This window comes from Grampus griseus, assembly GCF_964374135.1.
Source record: "Grampus griseus genome assembly, chromosome: 1".
Lineage (NCBI taxonomy): Eukaryota > Metazoa > Chordata > Mammalia > Artiodactyla > Delphinidae > Grampus > Grampus griseus.
Window position 1 is genome coordinate 160,507,886 of NC_139017.1, and position 21,165 is coordinate 160,529,050.

The 21,165-nt window shown below is 49.7% G+C and overlaps 1 protein-coding gene across 4 annotated transcripts in view; it reads right to left on the reverse strand.

Moving 5' to 3' along the window:
- The window catches only part of PTPRU (protein tyrosine phosphatase receptor type U), a gene marked incomplete at its 5' end in the record, with an annotated part of 83,534 nt that overhangs the window by 11,791 nt on the left and 50,578 nt on the right, over positions 1–21,165 (reverse strand). For 2 of the 4 annotated variants that reach the window (XM_082668022.1, XM_082668023.1), the window contains 8 exons: positions 213–367; positions 1,172–1,288; positions 1,370–1,467; positions 2,070–2,106; positions 7,815–7,891; positions 8,383–8,458; positions 9,161–9,351; positions 19,691–19,848. In XM_082668022.1, the coding sequence (XP_082524148.1) occupies positions 213–367; positions 1,172–1,288; positions 1,370–1,467; positions 2,070–2,106; positions 7,815–7,891; positions 8,383–8,458; positions 9,161–9,351; positions 19,691–19,848 (909 nt within the window). Of the gene's footprint in view, positions 1–212; positions 368–1,171; positions 1,289–1,369; positions 1,468–2,069; positions 2,107–6,055; positions 6,074–7,814; positions 7,892–8,382; positions 8,459–9,160; positions 9,352–19,690; positions 19,849–21,165 lie in introns of all 4 variants that reach the window. The other 2 variants (XM_082668025.1, XM_082668024.1) reach the window with 2 other exon arrangements.

The window sequence follows — 21,165 nt, forward strand, 5'->3', positions numbered from 1 at the left end:
CTCGGCATCTGAGAGAAGGGCCTCCCCAGGTCTTGGGGAGCACACAAGGGTGCCAACCCCAGAGCCAAAGCTCAAAGGGCACAGGGCCCCTGGTGGTCATTCTCCCCTGTCCTCTGTCTCTGAGCAGGAAGGACCCAAGTCCAGTCTCGTTTAGGGACCTCCAACAGCCCCATTCCCCGCCCCTCTTCTCCCTGGGCTTCCCGGCACCCCACCTGCAGTGGATGACAATGGGCCCAGCATCAGGGGGCGTGGAGGCCTTCACGCGCCGGATGAAAGCCAGCAGCCCCGTGGCGTGGTAGGGGACGCCGTGCTCCGGCCACGCCGTGAAGTGGAACTGGCGGACCTCGTGGCGAGCAGAGTAGCCTCTCTGGGGAGACAAGAGTAGTAACAGTCAGAGTCCCTGCTGGCGTCTATCAGACACTTGCTGTGTGCCGGGCACTGGGGTGAGCATCTCACCGCAAGAACTCAGTTCACCCCAATGACACTCAAGAGGTGGGTATTAATGATTCATTGTACAGGTGAGAAAACTAAGGCTCTGAAGAGGAGAAACCACTTGCCCGAAGTTAGACGAGACAGATGTTATGCAGGAGTTGGGCTGGGATCTTCCTGATGCCACACCTGCGTTAGTAGTCACCCACCTCTACCACCTGGATTACACAACAGCCCTAGGAGATCATTTTGACTCTCCGGGTCTTAGTTCAAAGGGATAAAACTATCTTTCTTCTGAGGATTTTACAGACGATCAAGTGGGACCATGATTAGGACAATCTGGTCATGCCTGACCCTGTGGCTTTTCATGAGTGATGTAACCACTCTGAGCCTCACTTTCCTTAACTATAAAATGGGTCTAAGGGCAAAGGCCTAATCCCACAGAGTTTTCCAGAGCTGAAACCATATGTGCAACGGGCTTAGCACAGAGCCTAGCACAGAACAGGACCGGCACCTGGGCTGCGACCCGCATCATCCTCATCGCCTCGACTTCCTCTCGGAGTCGCCAGCAAAGACGGCCACCTTTCCACCCGTCCGTGGTGCTCTCAGCAGTTACCGAGTAGCTGCCTTGCTGGGCAGGCAGCGGGGCCCTTCCCACCCTCCACTCCTGGGCTGGGGGAGGTGGGCTCTGCCCCACCTCGCAGGCAGCCTGGGAAGGGCCCCGTGACGACAGGAGACTCACCCGCTCCAGGGCAAAGCTGCGCACAACATACTCCGCTAGGATCTCCGTCTTCACCAGCGTGATCTTGATGTCCCCGTACATGTCCGAGTCCTCTGGCCAGTACCGCGAGCATTTCACCTGGAGTCCCCACGGGGCAGGTTCAGCGGGCTCTTCACTGCCCCCTGGCCCACCACACCCGTCCCCCACGGCCCCACTTACCCTGCCCACCTCCACCAGCTTGGTGATCATGACAATGCTGGAACAGTGCTCCTGCCACACCATGCGCCAGAAGTCGTAGACCATCTCGGGCTTCGGCCCTGGGGGCACAGGATGCTTGTCCCTGAGGCCAGGTCTCCACCCAGGCCCAGCACACGGCTGCCCCGCACCACCACTCCAGGCCAGGAGACTCCTGAGCCCCAAATGGGGGCTTCGTGCTCACCCCACACACACCCCACCAACTGCCAACTCATGCCTGTTGGGCCCTGGCGGTGGGCATTATCAGGGAGGGCCTGCCTGGAGACACCCCTCATCCCGAGCGCAACCCAAGAAGCAGAGCTAGAGGGCCACGGCACAAGTCTCCAGGCGGGATGGACAGATGGATAGCTGGGCGGGAAGACGCGGCCAGAGGGACCCAGGTGGCCCCCAGACCGAGAGGCACAACCCACACCTGTGAGGACCGAGTCTGGCTGGCCCTTTTGCATGCAGACAGACAGCTGGACCAGGAGCTACAAACGGATGGTGCCCATCAGGGAAACAAAAACACAAAGAGGGGGCGGAGACAGATGGCCAGATTCCAGACACCCAGTCAGAGAGTGGGGCTCAGACAGAGAGACAGATGGGAGGCAGGCAGATAAGCAGGGAAGGCAGGAAGGCAGGCACACTGAGGGGCACATGGTGGGGGGGGGGGGGTGCCAGGTACCTTGAGTGGCTATGAAGTGGTTTGACCTGTGGTAACCCTGGAACAGGAGAAGAGGGTGTGGTAAGACCCCAGGGAGCAGCCCCTCACTTGCTCAGGCCCCCTCTGCCCTCCTCTCCCAGAAGCTGCACACCCCCCCCAGGGAACTGCCCCACCCTGCTGACCAGGGTGACCCTGTCCTCCCAGTCCCCAAGTAAGGAAGGAAGTACAGCTCAGACACCAGTGTCTTAGGTTTAAACCCATCTCTGCTATGTGACCCTAGGGAGGACACAACTCCTTTATGGGCCTAGAGGGTCTCCCCATTCATAAATTGGGGATAATTATCCGCAATCTGCTTACAACCCGGCTGCTGTTTGAAGACAAATAAATTGCGGGGTGACCCTGCCCTGTTCCTAAAGCCCCAGAGACCCTAAGCAACCCCAGATCCTAGGCTGGGTCTCGTCAGCTATCCCAGGCCCCCTCAGGGCAACCAGAATGGGCAATACCCCTCCCGACTACCCCAGTCACCCAGAGCTTGGGCGGCCAGATGAAGGCTTCAGGTTAGGAGCAAATGAGCACAGGAGCTGCTCATGGACTTCAGATAAAATGTGTTTTAAAATCTTTGAAATCAGTAATAAAAACAATAACAAATAATTAAAATAATTCTTTATTAAAATAATAATACATTTTTGAGGTCCTATTATGGTCACATACTGTGCTAAGCACTTTACCTACATTAGCTCCCACAAAAGAGAGGCCAAGAGCTACTTCGTCCTCCATCCCCAGAGCCCTCAGGCAGAGAAGTGGAACCAGCCAGACTCCATCCCCACCCTGGGGCCTTAGCCACCCATGAGGTCCTGCCCACAGGAGACACCCAGGGAATCAATGTAGGCAACACGGGATAGGTAAGAAGTACTGCAAGGCCGGTGCAAGAGAAACCACCAAGCTCGGCCACTTGCCTCAAGTTCATACCCTCAATACAGCTCCCAGCAAATCCTCTGGCCCCGTGGGCTTCCCAGGCCCAAGGGGCCCTGGAGTCAGACTGCCAGAGTTCAAATCCCTGCTCTGCATAGCTCTTGCTAAGTATGTGCCCTTGGGCGAATCCCTTTACTTCTCTATGCCTGTATTTTCACATCTATAAAATGGGAATATTGGGCTTCCCTGGTGGCGCAGCGGTTGGGAGTCCGCCTGCCGATGCAGGGGACGCGGGTTCGTGCCCCGGTCTGGGAAGATCCCACATGCCGCGGAGCGGCTAGGCCCATGAGCCATGGCCGCTGAGCCTGCGCGTCCGGAGCCTGTGCTCCGCAACGGGAGAGGCCACAACAGTGAGAGGCCCGCGTACTGCAAAAAATAAATAAATAAAATGGGAATATTTATAGCATTTACTTCCTTGGACTCTTGTGAGGAGTAAATAAAGTTACATATGCCAAGGGCTTGGCTCCACGGCAAGCACTAAGCCAGTACTTAATCAATAACAGCCATTACTATTACTACTGCTTTAAAGGCCAACGAGTACCCCTGAAGATCTAAATGGTGTGAATGTCAAGAATTCCTGGAGATCTAAATGGTGTCAAGAATTCCTGGGCAGACAGTGGTTTACAACAGGGGTTAAGAATCTGAGTCTTGGGTCAAGTTGACCTGGGTCTCTGTTGCAACTCTACCACGGAGCAGCTGTGTGATTCCAGGCACTAAGTGGGCTCTTCTCAGCCTTTACTGTGCACACGAATCTCCTGGAGATCTTGTTAAAAGGCAGATTCAGATTCAGAAGGTCTGGGGCAGGGCCCAGGATTGTGCATTTCCAAGCAGATCCCAGGTGGTGCCAAGGCTGGGCTTCAAAGCACACTCTGAGTAGCCAGGCTCTCTAAGCCTCTGTTCTCCTCCAGAATATGAGGATAATAGCAAGACATGCACGTGTTGTATACCTACACATTCCCATGAAAATGACCAAAACATAGTCAACGTTACCAAATAACGAAAAGCCTCCCAGAGTCATTCAGCCCTCACTACTGGAACCTCTCTGGGTCTAGCCTAATTCCCTCCTGCCATCTCCCCAGCCACTGCCTGTGCTTCAAGTCCTCAGGGGAGCTGCTGGGCATCTGGGGTCAGAGGGGTGCTGCCTCTGTGCTGCCCTCCACCCCCAGCCTTAGTCAAGCTGGGAACAAGCTACTCCACCTAAAACCGGTCTGCCTGAGAATCTCACGTGAGAGAGCCAGGGTCTCTTCTGATTCATCCATCTCTGGCCCTCCAGTGCCCAGCACACTGCCAGCGCCCAATTGCTAGTCAGTATACAGCAAACAACTGAACAAGGTTTTAGACAGATGGCCTTCAATACCTGCATATTAACTTTTGAATTGCATACATGTATTACACAATTATATCACACAGAGGACAGTGAAATGGAAAGTTTTAAATGATCAGATGTTAAAGGAAGATAAGGAGACACCTTGAGCACACCCACTTTAGAGACCAGGATTAGCGAGCAGAGGTCTTCACACTCCGGGCCATCAGCATGTCCTAGGGGCCTGCTCCCACCCCTCCCTGGCGCCTCTGAGTGGCAGACACCCACCCTTCCCTGGCGTCTCTGAGTGGGTGGAGCTGGGAGACTGACGACTTGCACGGTGGGCAAGACCCCAGGGCACCCCGATGGCCCCGAAGGGAGAGATCCAGGGTCTCGTGTGAGGGTGGAGGGCTCAGGATGGGTTTGAGCTGATCCAGAGCCGTGGGGCCATGAGTCAGCCACTCAGCATTTCTAAGCCTCCATTTTCTCGTCTGCCAAATGCAGGTCCCAACCTTGCAGAGTGTGGTAAGGACGGCATGATGTGCCTGGCACAGAGCAGGTGCTCAGCCAATGACACTCTTGTTAATGGAAATTTGAAGATTAATTAAGCCAAGTCTCCTCGGCGCATTTCATAAGTCTGACAATAACTAAATGTAGTGTGTTTTGTGGAGATCGAGATGTAAAGTATTGATACAACGCCCTACATTCATCACCTCCTAAGGGGGGGCGCTAGGGCTGAGGACGTCCACTGCCTTCTGTGGGCCTAATATTCCACTTAAGTTTAGGAACTTTACAAATGAACTGTTTAAACAAACTCAAAACCAGGCAGAGGGTGTCTAGAAGCACATCTGGGACAACTGTCATCTCCAGCAGGTGCGACAGCCGGGACCTTACACTTTATATATTAGGTATCTCCGTGCTGTCTGAAAGTCTAATGATGAATTGTATTTTTGCAATCATAAAAAAAGCAAGAAATATATTTGTAAAAGAAAAAAGGAGATAAAACAGACGAAGTACCCAAAAAAGAAAACAATCCCGTCGGGCATCAACTATTATGAAAATAATATGTATTAAAAGACAAATCAGAGGATTGCTAGATGAATTGGGGTTTTTTTAATTCTTAAAAGGCCCAAACACAGCACAATTTTTGAAAATAAAATACCCATACTGCTCCCCCAAGATAAAACATTCAAATTAGGGCTACATTGAGGGCAAAGTAGCGAGGGTTGAGTTTCAAGCAAACTGATCACAAAGGGATTTGAACACCAGGGAAACTAGTATTAAGGGGACTGCCCAGGGCCATCCTTGCTTCCTGGAAGGCCCTGACCCCCAAGCATCGGAAACGCGGTACCCAGGGCAGCTCCTCCCATCGCACCCCTCCCAGGCCTGCAAAAGGTGCGGCTAGTGAGGATTCATCAGCCATGGGGAGCCCGGGACAAGGGTGACAGAGGTGATAGCCGGTGAAGAACAGAGCCTGGGGAGGCACCTGGAGGCACCCCAACACTGCTGCCCCATCTCAGGGCAGAGGAGATGAAGGGAATGGTTTAAACAGGGATCGTGTCGAATCTTCAGCCCTGGGCGGTCCCTGAAGTGGACGGTTGGTGTTGGGTGCACGGGTGGAGGGGAAGGAGGACAGAGACAGAGAGAGAGACAGCCAGAGACTGTGAGAGAGTCTGAGACATAGCCAGTCGGACAGACAGGAGGAGGAGGAGATGGGGAGAGAGATACTTACTTCACGGTTTATCCGAATCTTAATGATTCCAGTGAGGGAACAGTACAAAGCAAAAGAGACAGATATTAGGCCAGAGGCAGATGGAGGTGGACGGAGCACAGGAGTGGCCAGAATGGGTGATGCCAGCAGGGGCGGCAGAGCAGAGATGCGAGGGCTGGGCAAGAGAGGGGGAGGGGCAGGTCCCTGCCGGGGCCCAAGGTGAAGCCGAGGAGGACCTTGAGGAGACCGAGGCAAGGCCCCTGTCACCAAAACTGCCCAAGTCTGAGAGGCGAGGCCAGGCCCGGCCCCATAGCCCAGCCAGGGGAGAGGATGGGAGGTGGGGGAGAAGGCAAGGAATTCTGGGAAATACGGGTAGCGCATCTGGCCACCAGGAGGGAATGAAGACAAAGGAAAGGAAAGGTCACCTCCAGAGTCCCTGACTCCCCCGCTCCCAGATACCTGCCTCCTCCACCTCCAGCCGGTCATGCTGCTCCTACCTGGGCCACCCTTCCCTTCCCTCTCCAGCCACCCAGGGCCAGCACAAGCCCTCTGCTTCCATGCAGCCGGCCACAGCTAACCCTGGCACTACCACCACCTTGCTGTGTGACGCTGAGGAAGTCATTCCTCTTTTCTGGCCTGTGCTTTTCCATCCAGTCTGAATTTATTTTACTTGCACGCTTATGTGTCCCCCCAGCTCGAATCTATATGTTCACGGGAAGCAGGGACTGTGTCTGCTTGCTCACTGCTGTATCCCTGGTGCCCAGCACAATGCCTGGCACACAGTAGGTGCTCAAAACATAGCTGACAAGTGAATAAATGACTCTCTACCAAACTTGGCTCGCTGCAGGTCAGGGAGTCCGATCAGGGTCCGACTCCTGGGCCTGTCCTGTCTCACCCTCATCCACACTTGGGGAGCAGACTCATCACCTCTCCTTCACACTCAAGCTCAGGCCCCCTGGCTGCCTGCCCTGTCTCTGGCCCCTCCCTCTGGTCCAGCCCGAGCAGTTGCTGCTATGGCTGGCAGGACAGTCTCATGGTTAGCAGCAAAGGCTTTGGAGACCCTGACAGGCTGAGATATGAATCCCTTCTTTACCACTCCCTAGCTGTGTGACCTGGGAAAAGTAGCTTCACCTCTCTGAGCCCCAGTTTCCTCACCTGTTAAGTGAGGCCACACAATGCTAACTACTGCATAGGGTGGTTGCAGGGATTATATGAAGTTAATTATTTGGTATAAAGTGCTTAGCACAGTGCTTGGCACACAGTACATGGTCAATAAACCTGAGTTATTATTCTTACAGTACCGCTCTGATCATGGGTAAACACTTTTAATGACTCCCTGGTGCCCCTAGGGAAAAGGCCAAATTCCTCACCTTGCCATTCGTGGCCTTCAGCGCAGCCCCTGTCTGCCTTCAGCCTCGCTGTGTATCACCAGAATCCCACCCCCAGGCTCTTGGCCCCTCACCAAGAGGGGATCCTTCCTCATATCTAGGCCTAGCTGTCTGCCCTCTTCCCTCCATGCTGCCTCACTGACACTCCCCTCCACCATCCCCATCCCCCGTCTCTCAGGCCAACTCTGGCCTGCAGGAAGCCCTCCTGACAGCTGCCGCCCACCCTCTCCTCCCCTCGGCTGAGCTCCGTGGCACTGACTGCAGGAGGTGGGGGCACTCAGAACCCAGCCACACGAACCCCCGTTTGTTCCCTGACAGGTCCCGCCCTGCCTGGACCGTGAGCCTGGAGCGGGCAGGGCCGGTCAGCAGAGGTGACGGGGCGAGGCACTCACGTCTATGTAGTTGGCATTAATGTAGTCGGCATCAGGGTCTCCCAGCATCGGGTGCAGCTTCACTCGGTGCCGATCATCTGGAAACACAGAGCAGGTGGCCATGGGGTGGGCAGGGGCTGAACGGGGGAGCCCAGAGCTGAGGCAGTGGGGGAAGCTTCCTGGAGGCCGGAGGTGGGGCACAGGCAGGTCAGCCAGGGAACCTAGAGGCTCAGGACCAACGAGCAGGCCCTTGGTACTGCTGGAGGCAGGGCAGGCCAGTGGTTAGTGTCTGCACTGCAGCATCAAGAAGGCCTGAGGTCCTGTGCTGCTCACACAAGTGTATGAGCTGTGTGACCTTGGGCAGGGGTCTTAACCTCCCAAGCCTCGGTTTCCTTATCTGTAAAGTGGGGGTTCTACCACATCCACTTCACAGGGTTACTGAGAGGACGAAGTGAGGTAACAAGTGTGACGCTCAGCACACAGCTTGGCATGAGACAGGCCCTCACTAAACGGCTCACGCTTCTGTTCTGCTGCTTCCTGTTCCATCCCACCCACGGCCCCAGACCCCAGGCCCTCCCCCAGGACTCACAGGCAGGCATGGGCTCCTGCCGGCCACCCTTGACCTTGTCCTTCTTCTTTGTAGCATCCCAGCCTTCAAAAAAGCTCTGCCAGAAGGGAAAGTGGTAGTTAGTGAGGGAGGGAAGCCCCTCTCTCATAAGAGCCCTATCCCCTCAAGAGGATGGGAGTGGGACCACGACAAGGGCCAGGGTCAGGGTTAAACTTGGGGCCTGAAATAAAGTCACTGGAAATTCCTTTGTAAGTGAGGGACTAAGTTCAATACCAAGCTGTGTAGGGGGAAGAGAGAAAAGAGGGGAAAAGAGGGTTAGAGTTCAGAGACATTTTAGAATGAGGGTCAGGTTTAGGGCAAATCCAGGTTTGAGCTGGGAAGAAGGTAAAGGTGAGGGTCAAATGAAGTCCAGATGGAGGTAGGATGGGATTCAAGTCAGAGTCCAAACGGAGCTTAGGATGAGAGTCAGGGTCAAAGTCAGACTGGGATTTAGGTTGGAGGTCAGGGTCAGTGTTGGTGGTCAGGTTCATATCAGGAATAGAATAAGGATCCCGGCAGGGTCCAGATGGAGACTGAGATAAGATTCAAGATCAGTTTTCAAGTCAGGGTTAGGATGAGAGTTAGAAACCAGGTCAGTCTGAGGTTAGGATCAAGGTCAAGGTCAAAACATTAGGTTGAATTTGGGGACTGTCAGAGCATGGGTCCATCCAGGGCTGGGCTGAGGGCTGCCAGGGTCCACAGGGAGGAGCAACCAGGCAAGGCCCTGGCGAGGGGTCCTGGCTGGACTGGGGCCGTGCACCTCATACTCCTGCTTGAAGCCGTAGCCCTCGGCCGTCTTCATCTGGTTGATGTGCTGCAAGAGGTCGGCCACACGCACCGCGGGATGCAGCTGCCCCGTGTGGTACGGGGAGCCCTTCCGGCCACACGGACGCCGCGGTGAGCCCCCCAGGAGGCTGCTGGCCTCAGTGACCCCACCACTGCGCTGGTCTCCTGTAGTCAGAGAAAGGGAAAGGGGTTTCTGATACACACGGGCCCCAGCCTGGGGAACCCCAGATGGACTCAGGGGGCCGAGGGAGGGAAGGGAGCACGGCCAGCGTGGAGGACGCCTGGGCTGTTTGCTGGAGCCAAGCAGCTGGCCGGGCCCACCCTGTGTGACCCTGGGTGGCCCCTTCCCTGCTGCATCTCAGTTTTCCCATCTGTAAACTGAGGGGATTGGTTCATATGAACTCGCAGGGCCCTTCTGGTTCGGCCCTGCCTGCTGTGATCCCGTGGTCCCCTCACCCTCCTGGGCTCCCCTGCAGGGCCCACCCCTCTGTGACTTCACGTGCTGCCTGCAGGGGGAAGTGCTCAGCAGAGCCCATGACATCCCTCCTTCCTTCCCCTCTTCCAGGGAACAATCTGGAACATTGACAACTCCCAGCAATTACCCCCATTCAAAGACAAGCAAGTCCCGAAACTAGCTGCTGCTGCCACCCCTTCTGCAGATTAATGGGAAGCACCTGAATAGAGGCGTTTCTCCTGCATAAGCATTTCCATTGTCAGCCTGTGCGTAGGCTCAGCCCGTGGGGAAGAGGCGGAGAGGTTCACAGTGTTCCACGTGCCCCAGGAAACTATCCTCTCCCTCCAGACCACCCACTTCCTGGCTCTCCTGGTCAGCATCCCCAAGGACATCCCACCCTGGTCCTTAGATCAGGTCCTGGGATTGAGAAAACAGTCCTGCCCAGCCACACCCACCTTCCAACACTCACTCCCACACACTCATTCCCTTCTCCTGGCCTGGGAGAGGTGCAGGGGCTCATTCTCCGCGTGTCTCACCGCTGATCTCTGCCCAGCAGGGCCTAGATGCCAGCCCTGTCCCTGCCCTGTGCCTTCACACATGCTTTTTCTCTGCTTCAAACACTCCCCCCTTTATGCCTGGTGAACTCATACTCATCCTTCAGGTCTCAGCTAAAATGACCCTCCTTGGGGAGCCTTCTCTGGCTGGTGCCTGGCCTCTAATTCCTAGTCATGACTAACAGACAGAATGAATGCAGCACCGGGACGGACACCACCACCACCCTCCTCTGTGCAGCTCCACTTCCCCAAAGTCCAATCTCTGCCTCTTCAAATCAGGGAGACTGCAGGCCCAGCTTGGGTTCCCCTTCCTGTGCTGAGGTTTGAAAACTACCTCCAAGTAGAAAGGTGATGCCAGGCAAGGCTCACCTCGTGTGTTTCTCTTCTCTCGGGAATCACAGTCATGAGGTGCCTGGTACCCGATGTCTGAAAACAACTGTTTCACGGATTTTATCCAGATTTCTAGCTGCTTACAGCTGGAGGGCAAGTCATGTGTCAGTTACACATTCGTGGTCCAGTGCGCGAAACCCTTAGTTTTTCAGATAGGGAAACTGAGACCCAAAGAGGAGAGATTTGCCTAATGTAGTGGTTGTCCAGGTGTGTTCCAGAAAATACTGGTTGTGCCAGATGACTCAACGGTATTCCATTATAAAGAAGAGAAGGAGGATGAGGAGGGGTTCTACGTTTTAAAGGAGTCTGTGAAATTGTTTTAAACAAAAATAAGTAGGTGTTTTTTTCCCTGTTAAACCTCTCAGGGCTTCCAACAAGTTAGTGTGTATTTTAAATCTCCAAGAGATGGAGGAAAACAGCAATGTTTCACCTCCCTCTTTCACCACGGAAAGCTTGTTTCATGAAACATCCTCAGGGGAACACAGTGTAATATGGTGATTAAGAGACACGCTCTGAAGTCAGACAGGCCTCAGATCAAATCCCAACTCTGCATGTGACCTTGGGGACGTTAATTACTCTCCAGAAATTTCCCTTTTCATATGACAAATGAAGATTAAAACTGTTACTCTCCAAGATGATGATGTAAATATTCAATAAGATAATGTGTATGAAACACCCAGCCCAGTGCCTGGCACATGGGCACCTGCAGATGGCGCTGTTGACATGATCAGGAGCTTCCAGGAAAGGCAGGAACCTCTGGAGTCCCAGAAAGCCAGGGCAGCTGTTTGACAAGAGGTGGTCTTTCTGTCTTGGTCCTTCTCCACCCTAGGATCTTGGTCCAGGACCTGACAATCCTAAAGACCATCTACCACAAACACACAAGACAAGCACAAAGGTTTCAAGAAAAGAAGATTTCTGCTGGCTCAAAGAACTCAGAGACGAAGGGGTCCTAAGTGTTCTTCGTGGAAACCATGCCAACGGCTCCATAGAGAGCTCTCTGGCTGCAGAATCCAACAGCTCATCCCAGAGATCTTGAAGGCTTGGAAGCCCTGATACAGCCTCACAAGTAGGCATGGAACCATCTTGCAATGGGTGAAGACAAGCAAAAAATCCCACTTGCTTGGGGTCCAGACAGGAAGCCAGAAGCAAAGCTGGGCGGCTTCCAGCTGAGCCCGAGAGCAACACAAGATGTTCTACAAATAAGAGCACCCGAAGACAAAGGACGATGAACAATGATGCTGCCAAGAAGACCCTCCATTTCCTGGGGCCCAGAGAAGACAGGTCCTTGCTCTTCTCACCCATGAATTACCATGGGATTTCACTCACACTCACACACACACACACACAAACACACACACACACCGCTCCCCCCACCCCACCTCTCCCATACACACACATACCCCGAGAACCAGCTTGCCCACAGCTGGAAGCTCCTGAAAGGGAGGAAGAGAGGCAGGAAGGTAAGAGCCAGTTATCAGCTTCAAGGTCACCACTCAGGGGCTCTCCCAGGCTCTCTCCAGATCCATTATGATTGTCGGACAATTTGGGGGAGTAACCACTGGACAGTTGATGTTTTGCGGCGAGGGCTGAGGCCCAGAGGAAAGAACACTGGGTGTGCAGTCGGAGAAGCCTGAATTTGAATTCTGACTCAAGCCGCTTAACCTCTCTGGACCTCAGTTTCCTCATTTGAAAATGGAGATCCTCAGACTTTCCTCAAAGATGGGCACTTTCCCCGATTCCCATCCACCCTCAGATGAAGACAGGCCACCGGTTATACAATCTAGCAGCATATTATATTTTTCCTTCACTATCTGCAATTAGCAAATAACTTTAAAGAAACACAGTCTGTAACAATAGCTAACAATATCTAACATACCGAGTGCTTTCATATGCCTAGCATGATTCTTAAGTCATTCAATCCTTAGAATATCCCTATGAAGTAGGTGCTATTGTTATCCCCCCTATTAAACAAGGAAACTGAGGCCCAGAAGGATTAAGTTACCTGCTCCTTAAGTGGAAGCATCAGGATTCAAACCCAGGCCCAACTGACTCTGGGATCCTGTTGTCTTTCTCTGTTTTCCTCTCCCTGATAAAGGGGCATTTGTGGTGTCAAATAAGGGGCACTTATTTGACGAACCATTTGGACGGAACCCACTGGTTCCCACACAGGTCAAGAGCTCTGGATGGACAGGGCCCAGAGGGTTTGAGGGTTTTCATAGGCAAGGTCAGAGTCGAAGGGGGCACGTTCCAACATCTTGGGAACATCCCAGCTCAACATTTACTCAGCATGGGAAGCCCCTATTTAAAACTTCCATATTGAGGATACATCAAAATCAACATGGCTTTCTGCTCTAAACCACAAAACTCTGGCCGCCACTGTTTGCAAAGAAAAGAAGGACGTGGCGGCTAGACCAGCATGGGGCATAAAGAGAGAGAGAGAAGCCTTGAGACTGGGCTCCAGTCTCCTGAATACACCTTGAGCTTCCCAGCCGTCACACCTTCCCCGTGTCCTGCATCCTGCCTTCAGCGGCCCCGCCCTCCTCACCATCAGTCAAATCTTATCCATCTCAGCCGAACCCTGACCTCCCCTGCCCAAAGGTGTATCTTCTCAAGACTATGGCAGCACTCACTGTCCCCACTACCCCCTGGCAACTAGCCTAGTGTGGACTTCCCTGGGTCAATCTCATCTCCCCAACTAGTCAGTGAGTTCCTTGGGAGCAGAACCCGTGTTTCCTGGCTCACTGCATCTCTCCGTAAGACTCAGCAGCAAGGCATGTGCCCACACCACCTTCACCTCCCACTCCCCCCAGCACCCACTTGAGTTTTCAGCCCAAGCACACCTCTCCATGTCGTCCTCTGTGCCCGCCTCCATGCATTCACACATGCTGTTCTTCATGCACAGTTGCCTTTTCCTTCCCATCTCTGCCGGTCCAAATCCCACCCGGTCCTCTAGTCCCAGCATGATACAGCAGAAACAGCAATTTGCAATTCAGAAAGACCTGAATTTAAATCCTGACTCTGCCACCTTCTGCTTGATCTGGACAAGTGATTCTCCTCTCTGGGTCTCTGTTTCCTCATTTGTAAGATGAAGGGTTGATAACAGCTACTACTGTGTGTGTAAATTTAATGAGGGAGGTCACAAAGAGAACGTGATGCATAAATGCATGTCAATGAATTTGAAAACATAAATGAAATGGACACATTCCTAGACAACTATAACTTACTAAAAGTGTCTTGAAAAAAAACAGAAAGTTTGAATAGTCCTTTACTCCTTTAAATAGATTGAATTAAAAGTTTAAAATGTTTCCATAAAGAAAACAAAAAAAAAAAGATTATTTCACAGGTGAATTCCACCAAACTTTCAAGGAGTCAATTACTCCAATCTCCCATGATAAGGAAAAAAGAGAAGAGCCCTCAATGCTTTTTTTTTTTTTTTTTCCGGTACGCGGGCCTCCCACCGCTGTGGCCTCTCCCGCTGCGGAGCACAGGCTCCGGACGCGCAGGCCCCAGACGCGCAGGCCCAGCAGCCACGACCCACGGGCCCAGCCACCCCGCGGCATGTGGGATCCTCCCGGACCGGGGCACAAACCCACGTCCCCTGCATCGGCAGGCAGACTCCCAACCACTGCACCACCAGGGAAGCCCTCAGTGCATTTTATAAGACAAACAGAATCTTGATACCAGAAACCAGACAAAGACAGTATAAAAAAAGAAAAATTATAGGCCAATCCCATTCAGGAATACAACTTTAGAATCTTGAACAGTATTATAATTATACTGAATCCAATAATTCATTAAAAAAAATTATGCATGATGACCAAGTTGAATTTACCCCAGGAATTGAAGGTTATTTTAACATTAGAAAATCTAAAAATGTCACTCACCTCACTAACAAACTAAAGGAAAAATATATGGCATCATAGTAAATCCAGAAAAAAAAGCATTTGCTAAGTTTAATGCCCATTTAAAATAAAATCTCTTAGTGAACTAAAAACTGAAAGGAATTTTGTTAATCTGATAAGGCATTTCCTCCAAAAACCTATGGCAAACTTCATTCTCGCTGTTTTAATGTTAGAAGCATTTCTTTTAAAACCAGGAAAACAAGACAATGATTTCTGCTATAACCACTTCCGTTTGAGGTTCCAGCCAGTGCCATGCAGAAAGATAAGGAAAAGAAGGATAAGAAACGAGAAATAAGAAACAGAACTGTCAATATTCACAGATCCTTTGTACTCAGGAAATCTGAATGATTCTACAGACAAATTAGAATTAATCAGAAAGTTTAGACCCTGAATAGCCAAAGCAATTTGAGAAAGAAGAACAAAGCTGGAGGTATCAAGCACCCTGACTTCAAACTATACTACAAAGCTACAGTAATCAAAACAGTATGGTACTGGCACAAAAGCAGACATATAGCTCAATGGAACAGAATAGAGAGTCCAGAAATAAACCTACATACATATGGTTTATTAATCTATGACAAAGAGGCAAGAATATACAATGGGGAAAAGACAGTCTCTTCAACAAGTGGTACTGGGAAAACTGGACAACTACAAGTAAAATAATGAAACTAGACCATTTTCTCATACCATATTTAAAAATAAACTCAAAATGCCTTAAAGACTTAGGCATTTTTCCAAAGAAGACATGCAGATGGCCAACAGGCACATGAAAAGATGTTCAACATCACTAATCATCAGGGAAATGCAAATCAAAACCACAGTGAGATATCATCTCACACCCATCAGGATGGCCATCCTCAAAAAGGCAAGAAATAACAAATGTTGGTGAGGATGTGGAGAAAAGGGAAGCCTCCTGCACTGTTGGTAGGAATGTAAATTGGTGTAGTCACTATAGAAAACAGTGCAGAGGTTCTGCAAAAACTTTAAAATAGAACTACTGTATGACCCAACAATTCCACTTCTGAATATTTACCCAAAGAAAATGAAAACACTAGTTCAAAAGAGATATGCACCTCAATGTTCTTTGCAGCACTATTTATAATAGCCAAGATATGGAAGCAACCTAAGTGTCCAATGACAGATGAATAGGTAAAGAAGATATGGTGTATATATATATACACACACACACACACACACACACACACACACACACACACACACACAACGGAATATTACTCAGCCATAAAAAAGAATGAAATCTTGCCATTTGTGACAACATGGATGGACCTGGAGGGTATTATGCTTAGTGAAATAAATCAGACAGAGAAAGACAAATATTGTATGTTTTCACTTATGTGTAGAATCTAAAAAGCCAAACAAATAGACAAATATAACAAAACAGAAACAGACTCACAGATATGGAGAACAAATTAGTGGCTGCCCAAGGGGAGACGGGTGGGAGGATGGGCAAAACAGATGAAGAGGATTAAGAGGTACAAGCTACCAGTGATAAAATAAAGTAGTCACAGGGATATAATATACAGCACAGGGAATATAGTCAATAATATGTAATAACTTTGTATGGTGTATAATCTATAAAAATATCAAATCACTATATTATATACCTGAAACTAAACCAACTATACTTCAATAAAAAAAGAGTTTATCAAGGTGTATGGTTATAAGATAAACATCTATACATATAAAAATCAACTGCATTTCTCTATATGACCAATACTTAGAAATATGATATTCTAAAAATGTATCAATACCATTTATGCTGGGAAAACTGGACATCCATATGCAAAAGGATGAAGTTGGGCCCTTATCTAACACCATACACAAAACTTAACTCAAAAAAGACTAAAGACCTAAATGTAAGACCCAAAACTATAAAACTCTTAGAAGAAAACATAGGGCAAACGTTTCATGACATCAGATTTGGCAAGGATTTCTGGGCTATGGACACCAAAGCCATAAGCAACAAAAGAGAAAAAAAGACAAAATGGACTACAACAAAACGTAAACATTTGTTCATCAAAAGACACTATCTGCAGAGTAAAAAGGCAACCCACACTATGAGATAAAGTATTTGTAAATTGTTCATCTGATAAGGATTAATATCCAGAATATATACAGAACTCCTAAAACTCAACAACAAAAGGACAAACAACCCAATTCAAAAATTCTCCAGATAAAATACACAAACGGCCAATAAACACATGAAAAGATGCCTAACATCACATCATTCAGCATTAGGGAAATGCAAATCAGAACTATGAGATACCATCTCACATCCATTACGATGGCTGCTATAAAAAAAACTGTCTTGAACAGAAAACTAGTGCTGGCAAGGATGTGGGGAAACCTGGAACCCTTGTACACTATTGGTGGGAATGTAAAATGGTGCATCCACTGTGGAAAACAGTATGGCAGTTCCTCAAAAAATTAAAAATAGAACTACTATATGATCCAGCAATTCCATTTCTGGGTATATACCCGAAAGTATTGAAAGCAGGGCCCCAAAGAGATATTTGTATACATCCATGTTCATAGTAGCATTATTCACAAGAGCTAAAACATGGAAGCAACCCAAGTGTCCATCAACAGACAAACGGATAAGAAAAGTATGTGTATACATACAATGAAATATTATTCAGCCTTAAAAAGAAAGGGAATTCTGGGAATTCCCCGGCAGTCCAGTGGTTAGGACTCTGTGCTTCCACTGCAGGGGGTACGGATTCGATCCCTGCTTGGGGGACTAAAGATCCCACATGCTGTGCGGCATGGCCCCAAAATTTTTTTTAATAAATAAATAAAATATTTTGTAAAAAGCAATTTTAAAAAACACTTAAGAAAACAAAGTCAATTCTGAAAGATGCTACAACATAGATGAACCTTGAGTACATTATGCTAATGGAAATAAGCCAGTCCCTAAAGACAAGTACCGTATGATTCCACTTAATATGAGATAGAGTAATCAAAGTCATAGAGACAGAAAGTAGAATGGCGGTTGCCAGGGGCTGAGAAGGTAGGGAAAGGGGCGTTTAATGGATACAGAGTTTCAGTTTTAGAAAATGAAAACTGATCCAAAGAGTCAAAGCAAATTCATCCAACAAGGTTTTCCAAGGAACTTGCAAAGATGATTCTAAAATCTGTAAGAGAATGAGCGCAAATAGAGCCAAGACACCCTTGATGAAGAACTAAGTTGGGAGGGCTTGATGTGTCAAAAATCAAGACCTAGATAGCTAGTTTGCTATTGGTACAGGAATCACCAAACGGGCCGATGAAAGAGAATAGGGAGCCAAAACACAATCCCTATATGTATGGGAATGTGATATATGATAAGGGTGGCACTGCAAATCAGTGGTGAAAATATGAACCATAATACCTCATTCTGGGACAGTTGGTTTTCCCTATAGAAAAAATAAAATCCTTAATTCATATCACATACAAAAATCAACTACAGATGGATAAAGATTTAAATGTGAAATGCAAAATATTAAAAGTTTTAGAAAAAAGTAAAAAATATCTTACGACCTTACATAAGGAAGAATTCTTTAAGCAAGCACAAAAAATAGAAATCAAAAAGGAAAAGATTGATGAACTTGACTGAATTGAAATAAAAATCTGTTCATCCAAAGATACTATAAATAACCTGCAAAGATGAGCCACAAATTGGGAGAAGATATTTGCAATTCATAAGGGACAAATGAGTCTCATCCCAAATATATAAAGAACTCCTAAAAACCACTAAGATAGCAACAGAAAACCGAACAGAAAATTAGGTAAAAAACATGAACAGGCATTTTATGGAAGAAGAAACCTGAATGGCCAATGATGATTTGCAAATATATTCAACCTCACTAGTAATCAGAGAAATGTAAATTAAGACTATAGAGAATTACCATCTTATACAAACTAGTTTGACAAAAGTGAAGAAGCCTGGCAAATTTTGATCTTGATGTGGAGCAATGGAAACTTACACCCTGCTGCTCGGAGTGAACACAGGCAAAGACACTTTGGAAAACAATTTGACGCTGTTTTATAAAGCAGCACAAGCACATACTTTATAATCCAGCAGTTCTACTTCCAGAATCTGCTGTGCAGGTGCATCTGGAGATCCATTTAAGAATGTTCACAGCAGCCTCGTTTGTAATAACAAGAAAACTAGGAACAAATCAAATGCCTATGGATGCCAGAATGAAGAAATAAATTGTGATATATTCATACAGTGGAAAGCTATACATCAGAGAAAATAAATGAACTACAGCAAAACTTCCACCTGGGTAAATACTGGAAACATGGTGTTGTGTTGAAAAATAGAGAGCAATTTCATTTCTATCAAGCTCGAAAACGAGCAAAATTATATAATGCACTGTTTGGGGACACATGCACATATGGTAAAATTACTCCCAAAAAGGCAAGAAAGTTATAAACATAAATTTCAGGGGAATATTTACACGTAAGAGGGAGGTAGGGGATATGGAAGGGGCAGCCAGATGACGTTCAAATTCACCAGCGGGGTTCACCGGTGTTTGGTGTATTATTATGACTTTATGATTTTCATAAATGTTATTTTTTGTCCAAATCAGCACTAAGTAGAATAAAAAGACATGTGATGAAGCAATTTATGACGAGTTCCTAGCATATACAGCTGACTCACTATACTCTCCCTGCAGGCCAGGTACAGCACTAAACGATGTGCACACATTCTCTTATTTAGTCTTCCAGCAGCCCTACCAGCAGAGATTATCTTTACCCTCATTTTATACATGAGGAAGCAGACATCCAGAGAGATTAAGCCACTTGCCCCAGGTCATGCACCTAAGGGGATCTGAGATGCAAAGTGAGGTCTGACTCCCAAGCACTTCCTCTCACACAGCAGGAAAGAGACTGTTCTGATCCCACAGCAGCGCTCCCTCCTCTGAGTCCCCAGAACTCTTCCCACAATTAACTTATGAACTCGCACTCCTCTTGGATGAATCTGTGTCTAAGTCCTCAACTTTCCTAAAGCTCCTCCAGTACAAAGATAATACCTGTGCCTTCTCTGTGTTCCCAGGGCTGGTGCTGGTACCCAGCAGGATGCTTAGTACTGTTGGTTCGGGGTGTTACAGAATCATCTGATGTGGGGCTGTGGGCTGTTGGCTCAGAAGTCTGGGGGAGGAGTGCCTGGGGGCCACGAGGAAGGGCCGGGCACTCACCCCGGGGGCTGTAGCCATGGCCGTCCATGAAGGAGAGGCCCAGCCGCTCATCCTCCTGCAAAGTGCTCTGGTCCGTGAAGCTCCGGTCCGCGGCACTCATCATGTGGGTCTTCTCCTGGCGGTAGTTGACCGTGGCCTTGGTCATGTTCACTGGCTTCCTGCAGAGGAAGGTTGATGGGAGACATGGGTGCTCAGCTGGGCAGGACAGCAGCCAGAGGTGGATGGGGAAGTCTGGCAGTCAGGGGGCCTTGAGGCCAGAAGCCAGTCTAGAAGCATCTCTGGATGCTGAGGGGGCTCTGCCTCCATCCTTTGCCCACCAGACCCGGTGAGCTGCTGCCTCCCCCAAGAGGGCCTGGGCAGGGTCCCTGTCCTGGGGACCTCTGCTGACAGCAAGGGATGGAACACCAGTGGCCTCAGGCTGGGATCTGCCTCCTAACTCTCACTGGCCCCGAGGGCTCGGGAAAGGGGAGGAAAGTCACTCTGGGTGACTATTCTGGTGGCACGGCAGACAGTCACTGCACCCCAAACAAGGGAGACGCCTGCCCCAGCTCCAGCCCCAGCAAGGCCCGTAGGTAACCTTCCTTCCTCCGTCCTCACCACACAGCTGCCCTGGGAACTCTTCCTCCTGCAGTGGGGTTGGACTACACTCCTTCATGGCAGAGTCTGGCTAGTACTCGGTCAGTCTCATAAGTTTTCACTGGGCACAGAATGACTCCAACCATGACTTCTTCTTACCCCCCAGAACCCCCAGGATGGTTGCACCACAGGCCACACCAGACTTGTAAAGAAATCCACGCAGGGTCCCTATTCCCGTCACTGCCCACCAGTCCATCCAGCCACCAGAAGCAGCAGAGAGAGAAGGCGAGAGGCCCCGGCCCCTCCCGAGAGGGCAGAGCTTCTGGAGAGCCCCTGGGTAGGGGCCACACAGCCCAGGCCTGCAGCCCAGCTTTACAGATGAGGATGGCCGTTTGTGGCCCCAGGGAACTCGGAGGAAAGTGGAAGGGAGGACGGGGTGGGGAGGCAAGGGCCACAGCTCCAAGACCGGGGGGCTGCACAGTGGGCAAAGGGAAAGGACTTGGGACCTGCGCTGAGACTGGAGAAGAGCCAGGGCCCAATCACAGGGAAGGCTCGGGACAAGAGAGCCGTTCACCTCTAGGCCCTACAGCGTGCAGGGTGTGGGGCAGACCTGAGAGAGGACTTCCGGGTCACGTGGGCTCAGGGACACTGGTCATCCATAGAGATGAAGAGGCCAGTGCAGGGATCCTCCAGACAAACAGGCAAACTCCACTCAGCCCCTCCTGGCTCAAGAGCCGCCTGGGGCCCAAGGGGGACAGGATGACCTCTGGGTGCCCCTCCTGCCAGGACCTCGACGTCCTTCTTGTGCTAAGATGGCTCTGTGTCCACGCTGGGGACCAGTGCTGCCGTGCACTGCGGTGGGTGCGGCCTTCCCAGTCTGGACAAGAGATGGCTCAGCA